The 20,897-nt window shown below is 61.3% G+C and overlaps 2 protein-coding genes across 3 annotated transcripts; both read right to left on the reverse strand.

Annotated features, from left to right (window-relative positions):
• Positions 1-97: 97 nt before the first annotated feature.
• Positions 98-7,157, reverse strand: SCYL1 (SCY1 like pseudokinase 1). Its single transcript, XM_058861602.1, has 16 exons — positions 6,898-7,157; positions 6,340-6,483; positions 6,005-6,127; positions 5,404-5,618; positions 5,207-5,297; positions 4,807-4,962; positions 4,375-4,533; positions 4,119-4,226; positions 3,748-3,861; positions 3,084-3,239; positions 2,194-2,382; positions 1,774-1,846; positions 1,402-1,581; positions 1,219-1,301; positions 943-1,144; positions 98-235 (listed from the first exon to the last, which is right to left on the reverse strand). Exons 1-16 carry the CDS (start codon positions 7,033-7,035, stop codon positions 111-113), a joined length of 2,256 nt encoding a protein of 751 aa, XP_058717585.1. The 5' UTR covers positions 7,036-7,157; the 3' UTR covers positions 98-110.
• Positions 7,158-11,177: 4,020 nt separating this feature from the next.
• Positions 11,178-20,787, reverse strand: FRMD8 (FERM domain containing 8). 2 transcript variants are annotated; one of them, XM_058861631.1, is made up of 12 exons: positions 20,621-20,787; positions 20,007-20,165; positions 19,413-19,514; positions 19,261-19,319; positions 18,983-19,149; positions 18,436-18,624; positions 17,801-17,924; positions 17,533-17,715; positions 16,847-17,054; positions 14,440-16,460; positions 13,555-13,607; positions 11,178-12,789 (listed from the first exon to the last, which is right to left on the reverse strand). In XM_058861631.1, the coding sequence occupies exons 1-10, from the start codon at positions 20,676-20,678 to the stop codon at positions 16,333-16,335; spliced, it is 1,377 nt and encodes a 458-aa protein (XP_058717614.1). In that variant the 5' UTR covers positions 20,679-20,787; the 3' UTR covers positions 11,178-12,789; positions 13,555-13,607; positions 14,440-16,332. The 2 variants fall into 2 exon arrangements, with proteins under 2 accessions (XP_058717614.1, XP_058717613.1); XM_058861630.1 differs by having other exon boundaries at positions 11,178-13,022.
• Between the last annotated feature and the right edge of the window lie 110 nt (positions 20,788-20,897).

The following is a 20,897-nucleotide window of genomic DNA, read 5'->3' on the forward strand; positions in this document are numbered from 1 at the left end:
CCGAGGTCATTGCGGGTCTGGGGGTTTTATTCTCATCACCCCCCCCCAAAAAAAAAACCCAGCCGGGATTTTCCCCCCCTCCCCTCCTCCAGGACCCCCCATCCCTCCCCTCAGTCGAGTTTCCGCGCCCCCAATTTGGGGGGGCCCCGGGGACCCGCCCGGCGCTTGGCCTCGAGCTCTCGGCGCCGCTGCTGCTCCCGCTGCCGCCGGCCCGGGGGGGGCCCTGAGGGGGACACTGAGGGGGGACAGGGGAAAAGGGGGGTCAGGGGGTGATTGGGGGGACAGGGAAAGGGGGTTCAGGGGGATGGAGGGGTCTGGGGGTGGCCCTGGGGGTTCAGGGGGCCCGGGGGGTGCTGGGGACAGTCACAGGAGATATTGGGGGGGTCCAAAGGACATTGGGGAGGGGTCCAAGGGGTCCCGAGAGGCTGGGGGGGGATCGCAAGGGGATTATTGGGGGTCCCGGGGGGTGGGGGGCACCCAGGGCAGTCCTGGGTGGGTGTCAGGGGCCCTGGGGGTTCCAGGGGGTGTCTGGGATGGGTCTGGGGGTTCCAGGGGGTATCTGGGGTGGGTCTGGGGGCTCAAGGGGGGGTCTGGAGGTTCTGGGGGGTGTCCGGGGTGGGTCTGGGGGTTGCGGGGGGTGTCTGGGGGCTCTGGGGGGTGTCCGGGGTGGGTCTGGGGGTTGCGGGGGGTGTCTGGGAGCTCTGGGGGGTGTCTGGGGTGGGTCTGGGGGCTCTGGGGGGTGTCTGCGGTGGGTCTGGGAGTTCCAGGGTGGGTCTGGGGGTTCTGGGGGGGGTCCAGCATGGGTCTGGGGGTTCGGGGGGTGTCTGGGGTGGGTCTGGGGGCTCTGGGGGGTGTCTGTGGTGGGTCTGGGAGTTCCAGGGTGGGTCTGGGGGTTCCGGGGGGGGTCCGGGATGGGTCTGGGGGTTCCGGGGGGGGTCTCACCATGCTGGCTGGGCAGGGCCTCCCAGGCGTCCTCAGTGCCCCACTCGCCCCCCACCCCCCACCCCCCCTCACCCTCATCACCCCCCCCGGCTGGGGGAGGGGCGCTGGGGGGGGGCTCTGTGGGGGTGGGGTCGGGGGGCTGCGGGGGGGTCCCCACTTCCTCCGGGCTGCTGGCGGGGGGGCTCCGGGGCAGCTCCATGTCCTGGAGAGGGGGAGGACAGAGGTGAGGGGATGGGGAGGGGGTCACACTGTGCCCCCCACCCCCCCAAAATTTACCTCCAAACTTCCCCAGTCGTCGTCCCAGCCATCGGTGTCTTCCAGGGGGGCCTCCTCGGGGGGGTTCTCCTCGGCGGGGGGCTCTGCGGGGGCAAAATGAGGGTTCAGGGGGGGTCCCCAAGGCTGGGGAGGGGATCAGGAATTGAGGGTGGGGGTGGAAGAAGTGTGTGGGGGGTCACTCACCTTTTGTGGGGGCCGGGGTCTGCGGGGGTCCCTGCGTGGTGGGGGGGGGCTGGGGGGGGGCTGTACCCCCCTCGCCCCCCATCAGCCGCGCTGTCAGGGAGGTGACACCGGTGACAGCCCAGGACACTGCGGCCCCCAACCCCCCCGGCCCCCCCGGGGCAGCTGCAGCACTGGGGGTGTCTGTGGGAGGGAGGGGAGGGGGTCACGGGATGGGGGGGGCACCCCCAAATCACCCCCGTGTCCCCCCACCCCCAAAATCCCCCCCTGTTCCTCCCCCATCCCCATCCCGATTCCTCCCCTTTCCCCCAGAGATTTATTTCTCCCCCTCCCCACATTTTTTGCCCCCACCCCCCCCCCCCCGCAGTTTCTCACCCCCCTCCTGGGTCCCCCCGGCCTCGGCCGCCGCCTCCAGCTGCTCCAGGAAGCTGCGAATCGCCCGGAACGCCTGGGGGGGCACGGGGGACCCCAATGGTGAGAGACCCCCTGCACCTCCCCAACAGAACCCCCAACAACTGCTCTGGAACCCTCCCCAAGCACCCAGACCTCCCCCCCCCCCAGTTTCTGGGACCCCCCCAATTTCTCCAAGACCCCCCCCAGTGGGACCCCCACAGCACTCAGGACCCCCCCACAATTGCTTTGGGACCCCTGCTCTGAGACTCCCCCCTCAGTGGGACCCCTCCCCCCATTTCATCACGACATGCAGCACCCAAACCCCCTCCCCAATTACTCTGGGTCCCTCCCCAGCACCCAGACCCCTCCCCAAATTCCTCCGGGCCCCCCCCCCACCCTCACCTGCTGCCGCACCCCGGGGTGGGGGTCCACGGTGAGGGCGCACAGGGGGGGCAGCACCCGCCCCGCCACCTCTTGGGGGGTGTAGCACTCGTGGGTGGCCGCGAAGGCGGCGACGGCCGCGGCCCGGGCGGGGGGAAAGGGGTCCCGGGTGGCCCTGGCCAGGGCGGGGGCCAAAACCCGCCGGCGGGTCTGGGGGGGACACAGAGTGAGGAGGGGGACACGGGAATGGGGTCCCCGGGTGGCCCGAGGCAGGGTGGGGGGTCCGGGGGGGTCACAGAGTGAAGGGGGGTCTTGGGGGGGTCTCAGAGCTCACCTGAGGGGGCAGGTGTGGGGCCAGGTGGTCCAGGCATGGTGTGGGGGTTATGGGGGAGTTGTAGGGGGGTTATGGGGGTCTCAGGGGGTTCAGGGGGGGTCTCAGAGCTCACCTGGGGGACAGGGGTGGAGCTACGTGCACAGTGGGGGGGTTATGGGGAAGTTCTGGGGGTCTCAGGGGGTCTCAGAGCTCACCTGGGGGGGCAGGTGGGGGGCCAGGCACCCCAGGTACAGCAGGGGGGTTATGGGGGTCTCAGAGGGGGTTCAGGGAGGTCTCAGAGCTCACCTGGGGGGGGGGGCAGGTGGGGGGCCAGGCACCCCAGGTACAGCAGGGGGGTTATGGGGTGGGGTTCTGGGGGTCTCAGGGGGGTCTCAGAGCTCACCTGGGAGTGCAGGTGTGGGGCCAGGCGCCCCAGGCACCGCAGGGGGGTTATGGGGTGGGGTTCTGGGGGTCTCAGGGGGGGTTCAGGGGGGTCTCAGAGCTCACCTGGGGGGGCAGGTGGGGGGCCAGGCGCCCCAGGCACAGCAGGGGGGTTATGGGTGGGGTTCTGGGGGGTTCAGGGGGTCTCAGAGCTCACCTGGGGGGGCAGGTGGGGGGCCAGGCGCCCCAGGCACAGCGTGGCGTTGCAGCGCAGGGGTCCCAGCGCGTCCCCCCCCTGCACCCGCAGCAGCAGCCGGGGCAGCTCCCCCCCCCTGCGCCCCTCCCCCAGCTTGGGTGCCAGCAGCACCATGGACTGGGGGGAGGGGGGGGACACAGGAGGGGTCAGGGGGCACCCCCAGATGGAACTGGGGGGTCCCCTACCCCACCCAACCCATTTAGGGGTGCCCAGGTGGGGGAGTCCCACTCATTTTGGGGGCCCACGGGTGGTTTTGGAAGGAGTTCCCAAATTATTTTGGGGGGAGGGTTCCAGGTGATCAAAAAGTCCCACCCATTTGGGGGGGGTCCCCATTCTGTCCCACCCATTTAGGGAGCACCCAGGTGATTGAGGGGGGCCCCCAGGTGGGTTTGGGGGGTCACGATTTTTAGAAAAGTTTCCAGGTGGTTTTGAGGGATCCCCAGGTAACTTCTGAGGGTGTCCCAGGAGGTCTGGGGGTCCTGGGGGATTTAGGGGGTTCCCAGGTGATTTTGTGGGTGCTGGGTGATTGGGGAGGGGGTTCCCAGGTGATTTTGTGGGTGCTGGGTCATTGGGGCAGGGGATTCCCCGGTGATTTGGAGGCTCCTGGATGATTTTGGGGGCCCACCTTGACTGTCTGCTCACGGATGGCCGGGTTGGAGTCGAGGAACCCGTGGGCGACGTGGGGGAAAATTTGGGAATCCACCGTGGCGTCAGGCAGGAACTCAACGAACTCCTCGAGCTGGGGAGGGGGGCCATGAGACCCCTGAACACCCCCAGAGACCCCCCCAAAACCACAGATCCCCCCCTCAGCATCCTCTGAACCCATGGACCCCTCCCCAAACCCCACGGAGCACTCCCATCCCTCCCAGTGCCATCCCAGACTCTCCCAGTCCTTCCCACTCCCTCCCAGCTCCATCCCAGTTCCCTCCCAGTGCCTCCCAGTCCCCTCCAGTGCCTCCAGTTCATTCCCAGTCCCCTCCCAGTGCTCCCAGTCACCAGCTGCAGCAGGCGCAGGCGCAGGCCCCGCTCAGGGGACGAGAAGAGCCGGACAAGGACGGGGACGATTCGCTCCTGGTACTCGGGGGGGTCCAGGACCTTCGCCACCTGCGGGAGCAGGGAGGGCTTTGGGGGTCACTGGGGGGGAATTGGGGGTCCCACCTGCAGCAGGGGGGGTCAGGGAGGTTGTGGGGGTATTTTTGGTGGGATTTTTGGGGGGTCAGGGAGGTTATGGGGGTACTTTTGGGGGTCCCACCTGCAGCAGGGGGGGCAGGGCGCTGGCGTCAGCGCTGCCCAGCTCCAGGGCCTCGAGCAGCCGCGGGAGCAGCTTGTGGCGCCGGAAGGGCCCCGGGAGGGACTCCAGGAGAGGGGGCAGCTCCTGCAGGAACGTCCGGCGCTCCGAGGGGTCCCGGACCTGCCGGGGGTCCCAAAAACACCGGGGGTCAGGGGGCACATCGGGGGATGAGGGAACAGGGATGGGAAGGATGATGGGGATGAAGATGGGGAAGAGGATGAAAGAATAAGAGTGAGAATGGTGACGATCAGGGGACAGGGATGGGAATGAGGATGAAAGAACAGGGATCAAGGGACGAGGATGGGAACACGGATAAGGAACAGGAACAAGCACAAAGATGAGGAAACAGGAACGAGGACGAGGTTGAAGATGAGGAAGAGGTTGAGACCAGACCTGGAAGTGCTCGAGGAAGAGCCCGGTGCGCACCAGGGCACAGGCCAGGAAGGCTCCCGGGCGCTGCAGCCGCTCCAGGAGTGGCCCCGGGCCCGGCCGGGCCCCCGGATCCGCCGCCACCAACTCTGAGAAGGGTGGGATGAGCCCGGGGGGCATCTGGGGGGGACAGGGGGGACACGGGGTCAGGGGCACCCCAGAGTCTGGGGGGGACAGGGGGGACACGGGGTCAGGGGCACCCCAGAGTCTGGGGGGGACAGGGGGGACACGGGGTCAGGGGCACCCCAGAGTCTGGGGGTTGTGGTGAGCCAGGAATTTGGGGATTCCAGAAGCTTGGGGGGAGTGGAACTGGGGGGGATCCCGGTGTTTGGGGGTGCCCAGGATTTCGGGGGGGGTCCCTGACCTTGCCGAAGCTGCGCAGGGCCCCCGGCCGAGGGAGGGGTCCGTTGAAGACCTCCCAGATGAGGCAGCCCAGGCGCCACATGTCCCCTGCCCTGGGGGGGCCGTGACAGTGGGGAGGGGGCACAGGGGACCCCCGTGGTCCCCTCAGCCCCTCTTGAGCCCCCCAGTGCCACCCCCCCATTTCCCTTCCCAACTCACCAGGGCTCCCCCTGCCCTCGGGAGGGGTCGCTGAGCTCGGGGGGGTCCTGGGGCCGGGAGGGGTCACCGGGGGGGCGAGTGGGGGTCCCCTCGCTGGTGGCCGCCACCCTCTCGAGCCCCCCCAGCTTCCACTCGCCCCCGGGGTCCACGAAGACGGCGTCGAGTCCCAGCGCGTGGTGAACCAGCCCCGAGACCCCCAGGAACGCCAGCGCCGTCTGGGGGGGGCAAAAAACTCCCCCGATATCGGTAACCCCCCCACACAAAAGGGCACCCTCCCACCCAGGAGCCAAAAACCTCTCAGATCCCAGGATGCCCCCAGACCCCAGAAATCCCCCCTGAAATCCCTGGAATTCCCCCACCCCAGATCTTGGAGTCACCCCCTGATTGCGGGGTCCCCCCAAAGGCCTTGTCTTCCCCCTCAGATTTCCCCCAAATCCCCCCAGACCCACTCCCCCACCAGGATCTGCTGCAGCCCCCAGACCCCCCCAAACCCCCCCCTCACCAGCAGCTGCTGCAGCCCCCAGACCCCCCCAAACCCCCCCTCACCAGCAGCCGCTGCAGCCCCCAGACCCCCCCAGACCCCCCCAAACCCCCCCCTCACCAGCAGCCGCTGCAGCCCCCAGGCCACCTCCTGCTCTCCCTGGTCCCCGCTCGGGGGGTGCAGCCGCAGGTGCCGCCGCAGGGGGGTCACGGCCTCTGTCACCAGGTACAGGCACTGCTCCGTCTGGGGGGGCACTCCGGGTCACCCCCGTGTCCCCTCAAGTCCTTGTGTCCCTCCTGTGTCCCCTCCATTCCCCCAATGTCCCTTCATGTCCCCCCACTCGCCCTCATCCCCTCATTCCCCCGGTGTCCCCATCGACCCCCCAATGTCCCCACCGACCCTCCAGTGTCCCCACCGACCCCCCGGTGTCCCCGCTGTCCCCGCGGTGCTGTCACCTCCAGGCTGTCCAGGTACCCCAGGATGTTGGGGTGTCGGAGGCTGCGGAGCCGCTTCAGCCCCGCCCGGGCCAGGGCGGTGGCACCGGGGTCCCCCCCCGGGCCCAGGCTGTGGGCGAACACCGACACCGGAGCCCCGTCGGCCTGGGGACACGGGGACAGTCAGGGGACACCGGGGGGAAAAGGGGGGGAGACAGGGGGACACGGTGGGGACATGCGGGACCCGAGTAATGACACGGCAGGGGGACACGGTGGGGACACGGAGACGGGGGGAGCGCAGGGAGAGGGGACATGAGGGGACAGATGGAGACGTGGGGACAGAGACAGCTGGGACCGGGGGACATGGGGGACATGTGGGGACAGCGAGACCGGGGGCACAAAGGGATGAGGACACCGAGGGACACCGGGGGTGGGGACACGGAGGGACGGGAGGATGGGGGTCGTGGGGACCGGGGGGACTCGGGACGGGGGATGGCGGGGTCGCGGCCATGGAGGGATCCGGGGACAGGGTGGGGACACACGAGGGGACGCGGGACCCCCCCGCCACAACCCACCCACCTTGCGGCGCCCCCGCAGCAGCCGCCAGAGCGGGGCCGGGGCCGCGGGGTCCGGGAGCGGGTCCGCGTCGGGATCCGCATCGGGCGGGCCCAGCTCGAAGGGGAAATCCCGCACCGGGTCCCGGGAGAAGAGCCACATGGCGAGGCCGGGCCCAGGGTCCCGGGGGGGTCCCGGGGTCCGAGGGGGTCCCGGGGCCGCAGCGGGCCCGGAGGAAGCGGCGGCGGCGCCGGGCGGGAGGATCCGGTGACGGACCGGGGGGCGGGGTCACCGTGAACCAATGAGGGGCCAGGGGTGGGGTCTGGATGAGCCAATGAAAGGGCGGGGGCGGGAAATGGGGGGAGCAGAGGGCGGGACCCGGGAGAGCCAATCAGAAGCTGGGGAGGGGCCTGAAGGAACCAATGAGGGGACAAGAAGGGGAAGGGGCGGGGCAGAAAAGAAATGAGATGAAAAGCACCGGGGAGGGGCGGGGCGGGGCTTGTAAAGGACACGCGGCAGGAAGCGGCGGTGACGTCACCACGCGCACCTAGCCCCCTCTGTTGTGACATCAATGGGAAGTCGATGACGTCATATGCACCAAGGCCACCCCCCCCCCCCCCCCCCCAACCTTCCACAGCCCCAGTGACGACACCAGGCCGGTCAGGACTCAGCAGTTTATTGGGAACCAGGGGTCCCTGTCGCGATAGTGGGAGGGGTCCCACACACTCCCTGCAGCAACGCAGGGTCCCCGTCACGATATGTCACGACGGGGAGGTCCCGTCTCCACACTTGTCCTCAGAGCGATCCAGGGTCCTGCTGTGATATGGAGCCTTTGCAGAACACAGGTTCCTCTCCCGATAGATGACCCCTGTCGTGATATGGGGGACCCCCTGTCCCGGTATCCCAGTGTGGGGCTCCGGGAAAATGAGGGGCAGGGGCGTCCCTGTCACAATAGGGAGTCCCTGTCGTGATATGGGGGGGCTCTATTACCAACAGGGGTCCCTGTCACGACGTGAAATCAACCCTTCCTTGTACCATGGACCCCCAAAGCCATGTGAACAAAGCCGGGGCGCTTCCCATTGTGATAAAGGGTCCTTATCGCAATACACGGGCTCCTGTCATGACATGAGATCCCTGTCGGGATATGGTGGGGTCGGGTCACCCTTTTCCCTGGATTGTGAATTCCCCAAATTAAGGAGGAGAAACGGGGGTCCCACCACGATATGGGACTGCCTGTCATGATCTGAGGGGACCTCTGTCGTGATATCGGGGGGCTCTGTCGCGATACGGCCCCAGGCCAGCAGCAGCAGCACCGCAGGGAGTCGAACCCCGCCCCGGGGGGTCCCGGGGGTGCCACCACCGGCGCCTTTTGCTTTTTTTTTGGCCTTTTTGGGTCCGGAGGAGAAAAAGCAAAACCTGAGAAAACGGGGAAAAGTTTTCTCAGGAAAAGAAAAAACCTCCCAAAATGGGAAAAAACAAAAAAACCTCCCCAAACCAGGTCCGGCCCCACCCCACATAATTTGGGGCAAGATGTGGGGAATTTGGGGCCGGAGCACACCCGAAAACAGGCGGTTTGAGGTGTTTGGGGCCCAGCGCGCGCTCCCGGCGCAATTCGGGCGGAAAAACGGGGATTTTGGGTCAGAGTCACGGCCCAGACGCAAAACAGACTCAGAAATGGGGATTTGCGGTCACAGGCGCGTCCCGGTCGCAAAATAGAGCTGGAAAAGAGAAATCTGGGGCGCAAAATGGGCTCAAATCGGGGGATTTGGGGTTAATCCCGCGCCCCCGGCGCACGACGAGGTCAGAAATGGGAATTTGGGGTCAGACACGCGATCCGGGCGCAAAACGGGTCAGAAACGGGGATTTGGGGCCGATCGCGCGCCCCCGGCGCTAAACGAGCTCCAAAAGGGCCACTTTGGGTTAAACGCGCGCCCCCGGCGCAGAATTAGCTCAGAATTGGGCGGTTGGGGTTAATCACGCGCCCCCCTCGCAGTTTGGGCCGAGAACGGGGGATTTTGGGGTCGGCGCGTCCCGGGGCCCCGCCGGTACTTACTCCGCTCGCTCACCTTTTCCTGCCTCTTATTTTGGGGGGAATTTCTAGTTTTTATGCCTTTTTTTTTGGAGCAAATTGTCCATTTTGGGGCGAATCGAGGCGGTTTTGGCACTGTCACTGTGGGGAGGGGAGAGAGACAACACCCAACCCCCCATCCCCCAAACCTGCTCCTCCATCCCTTTGCCTTGGGGGAAAATCCAGGGAAAACGGTTCAAAAGCTCCTCCCCCTCCCCAGGCACCACGGGAAGGTGCTGACTAAGCACTTTTTTGGGTGGAAAAAACCCTGCTTTTTGTTTAAATTCCCAGCTTGGGGTCGGGCCCTGCCAGCAGCGCATTCTGAGGCAATTTTAGCAATTTTGGGGTCTTTTCTTGGGGGCAAAGCAGCCAAACCCAAAGCTCCCCCTCCCATCCCTGGAATGGCCCATTTTGGGGTGAAAGCGGCACAAATACCAATTTCTGGCTCCCTACTGTTCCTGCAGACCCTGTTTTGGGGTTTTTTTGCCCCAGTCTGGCTCTCGGAGGCTCCTCTGGCGGGGGCAGGGCCGGCGGGGGCTGCAAAAAACACCCACGAGACCCCCCCCACACACACCCTGTCAGCACAATCGGTTTTGGGGGGAAGAGCGGCCGAATCGGTCAAACCGTCGCGGTTTTCCGCCGGTTTTGGGGGGATTTAGGGTCGGGAGGTGCCCGCATGCCACGTCCGGGGGGGTCCCCGCGCTCCCCCCGCCTCCCGACGCCCCAAACCGGCCGGAATCGCCCCAAATCCGCCGCCCTTCCCCCCTCCCCCCGCGCGGGTCCCGAAAGGGGGGGTGGCTCAGGGTGGGGGAGGGGCGCACCCGGTACCTGCCACCGCCGATTTTGGGGGGGGGTTTTGCCTCAAATTCGAGGTTCCCCCCCCCCGCTCGCTCCTACACTTACTCGTTTTGGGGATAAAAGTCTAAATTTAACCATTCCTGCTGCTGGTTTTGGAGAAAAAACCTGAAAACATGATTATTGTCCCCTCCCCCCGCGCCTGCTCCAGTCCCTCCCTCCGCGGGGTTTTTGGGGGGGTTTACTTTTGTTTTCTCTAAGGAAAGCTCCTGGAGCCACATTCCTGCTCTTCCAGCTTCACTTTGGGGCAAAAAAAGCTTCTTTTTGATGCTGCTGACTCTTCCTACTTGCGGCTGTGGAAAGGGCGGAAAAAACCCCAAAACCGCCCCCTCCCCACCAAAAACCGACCTCCCCAAAAAATGAAATTAAATCGACTCTTACTTCTCTGAATTCCCCAAATCTGGGGGTTTTCTCCTCAAATCCCTGCCGGAATCTCCTGAGCGCGTTTTGAGTGCAGACTGGCCTTTTTTGGTTAAATCCTTTCTTTTTTTTCCCTTTCCTCGGCTTTTTCTCACCGTTTTTTTGTCTTTTTTCCCTGCGTTTTGCTGCTTCCCTGAGGGGGAAAAACACTCGAGACACCCCCTCCCCAAATCCCCCCTCCCCCAAAAAAAATACAAAACATTTCTTTGATCATTTCTCTCCCTTTTTTTTATCACCGGCCCCTCCCGCGCGACGCCTTTGGGATAAAAACAGAAGATTTTGGACACTTACTGAGCGGCGCCGGCGGGAGCGGCGGAGCCGGAGGGCGCTGGAGGAATTTGGGGGGTTTTCCCCATTTCTGGGGAGTTTAATAGAAAAAGGGGAAAGGGGAGGGGCGACGGCGGCGGCGCCTGCAACGACAAAACCCCAAAACCCCCCAAATCCCCCCAAAATTCCCAAACCCCCAGAAGGGGGTGGGGCCTCACCCGGCCGCTGCCTCCGGCTCCGTTTGGGGCATTTTCCTCAAATTCCTGAATTTTCCCAGCTCCGGGGCTCAAATCGGGATTTTTCTTCCTTTTTCTCCCTTTATCCTTCTTTTTTTCATTATTTTTCGCTTCTATTTTCTCCTCTAAATCCTCTTTGATTTTCTCTCATTTTTCCTCTCTTCTATTCTCTTCTATTTTTTCTCTCTTCTCATTTTTTCCCTGTTTTCTTTCACTTCCATCTTCTCAATTTTTCAGCACTTGGGTTTTTCTTTTTTTCTATAATTTTCTATTTTCTTTTTTCGTTTTTCCCAATTGTATTTTTTCCAATTGTATATTCTCTATTTATTTACAGTCTATTTTAATTTTTTCTATTATTTTTTCTATAGTCTTCTATTTGTTCTATTTTCTTTTTTCTAATTTCTTCTATTTTCTCCAATTTTCTATTTTAATTTTTTCTAGTTTCTTCTATTTTCCAATTTTCTTCTTTTTTTTCTATTTTCTTTTTTTTTCATTTTTCTATGCTTTTTCAATTTTCTTTTTTTCCAATTTCTAATTTTCCAATTTTTTTCTATTTTCTTTTAATTTTCTATTTTCTTTTTTCTGATTTTCTTCTATTTTCTCTCTCTTTTTGTTCTATTTTCTTTATGTCCTGTTTTTTTTTCTCTCTTCTCTCTGCTCCTCCCCTGCCCAACTGCCGCCATTTTACCAAAAAGTCCTTTTTTTCCCCCCAGATGGGGCAACTGCGAAGAAAAACTTTCCTTTCCCTGCCGACTCCATCTTCACTCTTCAATTTTCCTGTTCTTCCCTCAAAATTGGCTCCTCTCAATCCATCCTGAGCCTGAAAATGCCGCATTTCACCCCAAACCGGCCGCCCCCGCCTGCGCTGCCCGGCCCGGCCCCGCTTGGGGACAAAACTACATTTTTTAAAGCTTTAGGAGCTTTTGTTTAAAAATTAAATTTAGGAGCTTTTTTAGCAGAAAATAGCGTATCAAGCGCTTTTTCTTTCTTTAAATTAAAGCAGCTTAAAAAGCTCTTTTATAAAATTAAAACCGCCCCAGATCGCTCCGGCTTTTCGAAAATATCACATTACGATATTTTAAGAATTAAAGAGCTGCGAGAGCTGCGTTTTCTCCCAGAAATCGGCTTTGAAAGCAGCGATTTCTTAAAAACCAGCATCAGAAGCTTCGGTTTAAATAAAAGCCAGTTTTAGGAGCTTTTCTAAGGTTTTTCATTCATTTTTTTCAATTAAAAGCGCCCCGGCTGGCCCCGGCTTTTCCCATTACTGGAATCGCCGCAATTTAAGGATTTTTCTTGAAAGCAAGCAGCTTTAAAAGCTCGATTTTCCTTAAAGGAAACAGCTTTTATCTCTTTTCTTTAAATAAAGGTTTATGAGCCGCTTTTATGATATAAAGCAGCCTTAAAAGCTCTTTCTATAAAATTTCGCAGCTTTAAGAGCTTTTTGTAGGCAATAAAGCCGTTTTTGGAGCTCTCAATAGAAAATAAAGCCATTCTAGGAGCTTTTTTTGTATAAAATCGAGCAGCTCTAAGAGCTTTGGGCTCAGAATTGAGCGATTTTGGGCCGAATTGGGGCCGTTCCGGGGCTGGTTCTCGGCCGGGCGCTGCGGGCGCGGGGCCCTCCCTTATAAACGGCCCAGCACCGCCCCCGCGGGGGCGACAAAATAGTCCCTAAAATCACCAAAAAAGGGCAGCACCCCCCAAAATCATTCCTCAAAATTCACCGCCCCCAGCGTGAAAAAGCTTCTTTTCTCATTATTTCCCCTTTTTTACCATTTTCTTTAATTTTTTTCCCTCACAAACTGCGCCCTCCCTCCCCCCCATCAGGCTGTGGGCCTTTGGCAGGCCCACGCGGTCCAGCGCGAAAGTGGTTAAATTTAACAGCGATTTTTCGTTCGGTTTGACCAGTTCTGCCCTAAAATCCCCGGCTTCGACCTTCCCGGGTGGTTTTAGAGCATTTTTTTGTTTTGTTTTGTTTTTTTTTTTAATTTTACTCTCGTTTTGGCTTTTGCTGCGTCACGGGGTTGGGCCGATGCCAAAAAGGCGCCGTTTCTCCTCGAAAGGGTCACAAATCTTAGGGGGCGAAAGAAAACTTCTTTAGGGGACACAGACCCGAAACCCCCCAATTTTCACCAATTTTTTTTTCCCCCAAAACCCCCAGCGACCATTTTATAACCCTTTTTTTTTTTTTCACCCGGGACCGGCACAGCTTCAACCACCATCTTTATTTCTTTTTTTTACGACAAAAATGCATCAAAATCTCGGTGTTTCACCCCACTTCAGGCCATGCCGAGTCATGGAAGTCCCTGTTTTTAATAATAATAAAAACAAAACCCCATTATTTTGAAAAAAATTAAATTTTTTTAGGCATTTTTTAGGCATTTTGAGGCGTTTCCGGGCAGGAAATGACACCCCAAAAATGCTCGAAGGGAGGGGACAATCCCCCGCTCCCCAACCCTCTCATTATCATTCATTAAAGCTGCTCTGAGGCTAATTAAAGCTGCTGACGAAGTTAATGAGGCATTTTGGGGGTGTGGGAAGAGCTGTTCCGACATTTTCGGGGCGTTTCCTTCGGGACAAACTATTTCCTTATTGTTATTAATTATTTTCTGTGTTATTCCACTACTGAGATCTTCGAATGTAATTTCCCCCCATCATTTCAGCTGCTGGAAAAGGCCTCCCCCCAAAATAACGTGAATTTAGGGAAGATTTAGCTCAATTATATTTTTTACAGCAATAATATGCCCATTTGCAGCTGTTTTAAGACAAAAATTTAAATTTAAAATAATTTTAGAAACTCTGACATGGCCAAAGTTCACATTTTCTGCATGAAAATACCTCAAAAGCTGCTTTTTCACAGGGGCTGGTCCTGGAGGGGCCCTTTTAAGGTACTGTCCATGAAAAAGGTCAATCACATTTTCACCAAAATTGTGAGTTTTTTCAGGAAAAGAAAAAAAAGAAGAGCATTAATTTCAAAAATTATTTCGGCAGCAATAATTAGTTCACTCTTATTTTTTTTTTTTTAATCTCGTACCCCTGATTTCATCTTCAATTTATTTCCTTGCTTCTTACACGCCTAAAAAATTAATTTTTTTGAATGGAAATGCCCCCAAAAGCTATTTTTTCCTCAGGAGCTGAGCTTGGAAAGGCCATTTAAAAGCATTTTCCTCTGGAAAAACGCTCTTCACCAAATTTTGTGTGTTTCTTAGGAAAAAAGTGGAATAAAAATATCAGTTTGTTTTTCTTTTTTTCAAGTGGGATAGCACTAAAAGTTGTGAAGAGCTTCGGCAGCACTTTAAGGTTACTTTAAGCCATTTTTGCGGCACAGGATGCAGGTTTTCCCCTCAAAAATCACCTCTAAGCCAAACTCTGCAGTTTTCAGCTGATCTTTTAAACCAAAGGGCCCCATTTTTAACCCAAACTAGGAGGTTCCCTCTCTACTCACCCCAGCCCCATTTCTCAGCGAGTTTTGAAAGAAAAACCACCTCAGTTCTTCACTCTAAACCCACCATTTCCTCGAGCTTTTCCTGCTGGTTTTAAACGAACCCTTTTCAGCGGCTTTTCACACAAAAATTACCTCACGAAAAGCGGCGCGTACGGGGGCACCTCATAGCACCCCCTCCCCCTCAAACTGCGCTAAACGTGCACAGACCCCCTCCCCCCACTCGCTCCCCTCCCCCACAGCCCCGAATTTCTTCCTACCCCTCCCCCACCCCCATTTACAGGCAAAAAAAAAAGAGATTTGGGGGCGGGAGCGGCCGCGGAGGGATCCGGCGGAGGGACCCGCGGAGGGAGGCGGTGTGAAGTGACTCCCGGTCACGTGGCCGGCGGAGGGATCCGCGCGCGGAGGGATCTGAGAGTGACGCGTCCCTGGGCGGGTCCGCGCCGAGACCCCGCCCCTCAGCGGTGCCTCCCTTCGCTTTGCCGCAGTCGCCGCGGGGGCGGCGCCGGGGGCGGGAGCGCGGCGCCATCGCTCCGTTCTCCCCGCATTGGGCGGGGGAGGGGTCGAGTCACCTCCGTCGCGTCCGGAGAGACTGTACAGTTAAAAATACCCACCCTTTTCTCCTTGGTTTTACCTCAGAAAAGCTCGAGTTGATTCAGGTAAATCTTACTTGCCTCAGAAATGGCGATTTCCCTGAGAAAATGTCTGGTTTCCTTCAAGAACCTCTGATTTTCCTCATGAACGTCTTATTTACCCCTGAGACGTCTGGTTTGTCTCAGAAATGTTTGATTTCCCTCAAGAAGTGTCCGATTTGCCTCAGAAATGTCCTGTTTGCCTCGAAAATGTTTTATTAACGGCATCAATGTCTTACCTCCCTCAGAAATGTCCCAATTTGTATCAAAACTGCTTCATTTCCCTCAGTAACTTCCCGATTTGCCTCAGAAATGTCTTATTTCCCTCAGAAATGTTAAATTTTACCTCAGAAAATGTATTACTTCCCTCAGAAAATTTCCTTTTATTCAGCCATAACCCGCTCCCCCTTCCAAAATGGCGCCTCCCCACACAACAGCCTCGGGAGGCGGGAGGATTCGCATCCTTCACGATTTCCCTCAGGAAACATTCCAAAACATTTCTTTATCCCATCAAATATTTATATTTTCTTCTTTTTTTAGTTTGTAAACGTTGCGTTTCAGAGCAGTTTCTCCTTGTTCTTTAAGCCCTGACAAGACCTACCCCTCCCACACACAAAATCCTCACCGGTTCTCCCTTAAAAAATCCTTAAATTTCTAAAAAGCACCTTAAGAAAACGAAGTTATTCGGGACTGAGGCAGTTTTGCTGCAGAGTGGAGGCGGGTGGGGTTTATGGGTAAAAAATATGATATTTTGTTTAAACACGGCCCTGCTGGGGAGGGAAATGGGGTTAAATAGTGAAATAGGGGGATTTGGGGTGGGTTTGTGAAGGTCCCGAATGGACAATGAGCGATGCCCCCAAATCAGCAGGAGTTGCCCCGACATTGATGGAATTTGTCCCAAAGGTCTCGTTAATGCTAAAGAGGGGGACTCCCCACAACACAGAACCCCCTGACAGGTGACAAATGTGACATGTGTGACACCCGCGTGTCCCCGAGACCCCAGCCCGAAATGGCCACTGTCACATGGGGCCACCATTTGGCTCCGTTGGCCACAAACCCCCCAGAACTGGCCCCAAACTGCTGTGGCTTGTCTCAAACCCCCCCAGAATGGACCCCAAGCTGCCTGGAATAGGCCCCAAAACCCCCCCAGAACTGGCCCCAAAACAACCCAACTTCACTGGAAGTGGCCTCAGACCTCCAGAAACTGGCTGGAAAATGCCCCGCATTATCCAAAATCAGTCCCAAATATCCCAAACTAGCTCAAAACTGCCACGAATTGCCCCCAAACACCCCAAATAAGTTGCAAGCCTCCATGGTTCAGCTTTGATCTGCCCCAAATCCCCCTGAATCTTCCCCAAACTGGTTCCAAACCGCCTCAAACTGCTCTGGATTTTCCCCAAACGGCTCCAAATTCCAAACCCTGCCTGGGGAGAGGGGTCGCGGGTGGGCAGTGCAGTTTATTGGGGGTGTGAGTACAAAGAGCGGGGAGGTCTTGGGGGCTCCCAGTCTGAACTGGGAAGGGTTTGGGGGGCCCGGGGGGGCTCAGCCCTTCTCGGACCCGGCCCCCCCCGTGCCCCCCGCCACGGGGCTGTAGGAGCCGCCCCCGCCCCCTCCCCGACTGAAGAAGGACGCCGAGCGCCGGGGGGGCTTCACCCGCCGCAGCTCCTGCCCTGGGGGGGGACATTGGGGTGGGATTTAGGGCAGGAACCGCCTCGGGGTCCCCCTGTGCCACCCCTCTGGTGTTCCCCCCTCACCATGTTCCCCCATACCACCCTGCACCCCGTGTCCCCTGCGCCTCACATCCCTCCGAGGTCCCCTCCCTTGTCCCCTGGAACCTCCTGTGTCACCCTCCCCGACCCCATGCCCCGTATCCCCAGGTGCTGCGGTCACCCCGTGTGTGTGTGCCCCCATGTCCCCCCATGTCCCGGATGTCCCCGCTGTCCCCCCATGTCCCGGATGTCCCCGCTGTCCCCCCATGTCCCGGATGTCCCCCATGTCCCCTCATGTCCCCCCATGTCCCCGCTGTCCCGGATGTGCCCCATGTCGCCTGTCGCACCCTCCCGCACGTAGTCGATGGTCGCGAGGCGCTGGAGGCGGGGCCGGGTCACGCTCTGCTGCCGCCGCAAGGGGGCGCCGTGCGCGCCGCCCGGCTCGGTGGGCGTGGCCGCGGCGGCCGCGGCGGGGGGCGTGGCCTGGTCCTCGGGGGGCGGGGCCGCCCCGCCCAGCTCGATGCAGCACTCGATGAGGGCGCTCATCAGCTCCGCCTGGGGGCGCTGTCAGCGCGGGCGGCACGAGACGGAGCCCCCCGGGACCCCCCCCCCCACGGGGACCCCCGAAAACACCCCCGGAACCCCCCCTGGGACCCCCAAAATACCCCGGCATCGGCATCCCCCTAGGGTCCTCCAAAACACCCCCGGAACGCCCCCCGGGGCCTCCCTAGGGACCGCCAAACCCACACCGGAGATACCCAAACCGACACCCCGGCAACCATCTAGCTTCCCCCAACCCCACCCAGGGACCCCCAAACCGATCCCCCAAACTGACCCCCCAGGACCTCTGAACCAACCCCCTGAGGGAACCCCAAACTGACCCCAGGGAACACCTCAGGAAGCTCCCAAGGGGACCCCAAACCGACCACAGGGACGTTCCCAAATGTTCCCAAACCATCCCCTCACTGACCTCCAACTGTCCCCCACACCCACACCAGGTGCCCCCTGCTGCCCCCCAACCACCCCACTGTACCTGTGGGGAGAACACGCGCAGCAATCGGTTCACAGGGGCTCCCTCGTGGTCGCCGTCGAACTCGAGCCAGAGCTGGGGGGGCTCTGTGGGGTCCCCATCCTGCCCCGCGGGGTCCCCATCCTGCCCCACAGCCCCCACCAGCTCCCAGCACAGCTCGGGGTACGTCAGGGACAGCAGCACGTGCTGGGGAGCACGGGGGGGGGTCACCCACAGTGCCCCCCTGACCCCCATCCTGCCCCCCAACCCCCCCAGCACCCCCCCCCAATACCTTCTGGCGGGGGTCAATGATGGTGACCCCCTCGAGCCCCACGGCGACGCTGACGGGGCGCAGCCCCCCCCGGCCCAGCAGCCCCCCAGATGGCCGCTCAATGGCTCCCGGGAAGAAGGCGCACCTGGAGAGGGGTGGGACACACCAGGGTCACCCCCAAACCTCAGGGTTCCCCTAGATTCATGGGTCCCCAGGTGCAGTGTGGGGTGACGTGGGGTGTTAAGATGCTGGGGGGATCTCTCGGGGACTGGATACTGAGGAACTTTGGGGTCTAGAAGGAGTGCTGGGGGGCTCATTGTGGGTCTGGGGGGAGCCCGTGGGGCTCAGATACTGGGGAGGGGTTCCTGAGAGAGGTCCCTGAGGGGGTCTCTGGGGCTCATGAGATGTCTCTGGGGGGCAGGGTGGGTTCACGGGGGGGTTTGGGGTTCCCTGATGATCTGGGGGGGGGCTCCCCGTCAATGTGGGGGTTTCTGGGTGGTGCCTGGGAGTGTCCCTTTGGTCAGGAAGGGTCCCTGGGAAGAGCCTTTCTGAGGTTTCCTGAGTGTCTGAGGGCGTCAGTGGGGGTGTCCCATTGGGGGTATCCCATAGGGGTGTCCCATGGGGGTCTCTGACCGGGGTCCCCCCGTGCCCCTCACCCGTAGCCGGGCAGGGCGTGGCAGCGCCGCAGGAAGTCCCGGTACAATCCGGCAGGGGGCGCCTCGGGGCCCGGCGCACGCGCGAAGGCCTCGAGCAGTCGCTGGGAGGGGCCCGGCTCCCGCGAGCGCCGGAACAGCGCCCCCCAGCGGGTCGGAGGACCCGGCGGCAGCAACTCCCCCAGCATCGGCCTGGGGGGGACACCAGGGGGGTCAGGGGGGGGTCACACGGGCGGAATATGAGGGTCAGGGGGTACCGTGTGGCCAAGGGGTGGGGGGGTGGTCCCATGGGGTGAGGCAGTCCCAGAGGAGTTCCTTTGGGTGGGTCCCAGGTGTATCCCATGGGTGGGGGTCTCACAGGGGTGTTCCAGGTATGGTTTGAAGGTGGAGAGGGTCCCGTGGGAGGGTCCCAGGTGTGGCCGCAGGTGAGGGGTCGCGGGAGATGCCCCCGGGTGGTCCTGGGTAGGGTCCCAAAGGGAGTCTCAGGGGTTCCCACGGGTGGGGGTCCCATGGGCAGGGGTCCCGCGGGCAGGGTCCGGCCGGTGCTGACCGCAGGCTGAGCTCCGTGTGCCGGCCGGGCTCGAAGGGCCCCAGGCGCAGGCGGCAGCTGAGCCCCCCCAGCTCGGCGGCCTCGGGAGGGTCCACGGGGTAACGCCCCGCCTGCAGCTGCTCCCGCGCCTCCTCATAGAGCAACCGCAGCAGCTCCTCCTCCTGCAGCTGTGACCCAGAGACCCCCGCGTCACCCAGAGAGACCCCTAAACCACCCCAGACCCCACCCTACAACACCCCGTGTCCCCCATGTACCCCTCCCATAGATCCCCCCCTCACCTCCAGCTCGCGGCTCTTAGGGAAGAACACGTTCCTGCGCAGCTGCAGACACGGCTCATCTGGGGGGGCAGGGGGTCAGTGGGGCCGGGGGACCCTCGAGGGGACCCTCCCGCCCCCAAGGGGACCCCTCCCGCCGACCCCCCACCCCTCACCTTGGGCGATGGCCGCGGGCGAGCCGAGGCTGAAGCGCAGCAGCAGCTCCGGCCAGTGCCGGACCAAGCGCAGGGGTCGGTGCCGCGGCTTCAGCTGCACCTCTGGGGGGGGACACAGGGCTGGCACCCACTCGGGGACCCGCGGAGACCCCCACGGGGACCCCCACAGGCACTCACCCACAGGGAGCCCCCACCCCATCCTCCAGCGGGATCCTCCAATGTCCCCACATCACCGAGTTGTGACCCCTTGTCCCGCCGTATCCCCGTGCTCCCATTTTCCCTCCCTGTCCCCACGTCCTCCCATGCCCCCCATTTCCCGACAGTCCGTGTCCCCCTGTCCCCCCAACGTCCCCAGGTGTCCTCAGGTGTCCCCCTGTCCCTCTCCTCACCGAGCAGCTCCGACCCCAGCCACAGCGCGAGGTGTGACCCCGCCATGTCCATGTCCCCATAACCCGCCCATGTCCCCTCATGTCCCCGCATGTCCCCATGTCCCCCCCATGTCCCCTATGTCCCCCTGTCCCCCCATGTTCCCATGTCCCCCCGATGTCCCCCCATGTCCCCATGTCCCCCCCCTGTCCCCCTGTCCCCCCTCACCGAGCAGCTCCGACCCCAGCCACAGGGCAAGCGCGTCCCCGGCGGCGGGCGGGAGGCGCAGCGCTCCCTGCAGCCGGCGCAGCAGCTCCGCGGCCGTGGGGCCCGGCGGCGGCTCCAGCGGCAGCGGCAGCGCCGACCCGTCCGGCAGGTACAGCAGGGCTGGGGGCAACGGGGAGTTGTGCGACCCCCCGGGACCCCCGCGCATCCCCCGGGACCCCCGCACCTCCCCACAGCCACCCCGAGACTGACACACCCCCCACACAGCCACCACAACACACACAGCCCCGACCCGGCCGGCAGGTACAGCGAGGCAACGGGGGGCGTGAGACCCCCACCCAGGGACCCCCGTCCCCACCCAGGGACCCCCACACCCACTCGGGATTCCCACCCCCAGACTGACACACCCTCGGGACCCACCCAGGGACGGACCGAAAGGACTCAGGGGGGTTCCATGGACACGCCCTCCCCCAGACCACCCCCCAAAGGGTCCCACGCCCGCCCGGGGGTCTTACGGCCCCCAAAGCGCCCCATGCCCCTCCCCCAACGGGGGTCCCACGGCCACGCCCACAACCGGACTCACGGCCCCGCCCCCTCCCGTGGCCCCGCCCCCTCACCGGCAGCCCCCGGTGGGGCGGACGCGCCCTCCCCCTCCCCCTCCCCTTCCCCGTCCATGAGCGGGGTCACGGAGGGGTCACCGTGGGGTCACCGTGGGGTCACGGCTCCGCGCGCTCCTCGCGCCGGTCCCGCGCGCGGGGCGGAAGCGCCACGGGTGGGCGGAGGGGGCGGGGCCTCCAGGGTGACGTCATTGCGAGGGCGGGGGACGGGCCGGGGGGCGGCGCCCCCTGGCGGAGGGGAGGGCTGGGATCACCCCGATAAAAATTTGGGGGGTCC

The sequence above is a fragment of the Poecile atricapillus genome, chromosome 37 (genome assembly GCF_030490865.1).
Source record: "Poecile atricapillus isolate bPoeAtr1 chromosome 37, bPoeAtr1.hap1, whole genome shotgun sequence".
In the NCBI taxonomy this organism is placed as follows: Eukaryota; Metazoa; Chordata; class Aves; order Passeriformes; family Paridae; genus Poecile; species Poecile atricapillus.

Excerpts from the sequence above, each read along its gene's own strand:
- SCYL1 (XM_058861602.1), bottom strand. The coding sequence starts at position 7,035 with ATGTGGCTCTTCTCCCGGGACCCGGTGCGGGATTTCCCCTTCGAGCTG. Across the intron at positions 6,484-6,897 it reads TGCTGCGGGGGCGCCGCAAG|GCCGACGGGGCTCCGGTGTC; the intron begins GTGGGTGGGTTG and ends CCGTGTCCCCAG. Across the intron at positions 1,302-1,401 it reads GACCCCGGCCCCCACAAAAG|AGCCCCCCGCCGAGGAGAAC; the intron begins GTGAGTGACCCC and ends TTGCCCCCGCAG.
- FRMD8 (XM_058861631.1), bottom strand. The coding sequence starts at position 20,678 with ATGGACGGGGAAGGGGAGGGGGAGGGGGAGGGCGCGTCCGCCCCACCG. Across the intron at positions 17,716-17,800 it reads TCATTGACCCCCGCCAGAAG|CACGTGCTGCTGTCCCTGAC; the intron begins GTATTGGGGGGG and ends CGTGCTCCCCAG. Across the intron at positions 16,461-16,846 it reads CATCGACTACGTGCGGGAGG|GGCAGGAGCTGCGGCGGGTG; the intron begins GTGCGACAGGCG and ends GTCCCCCCCCAG.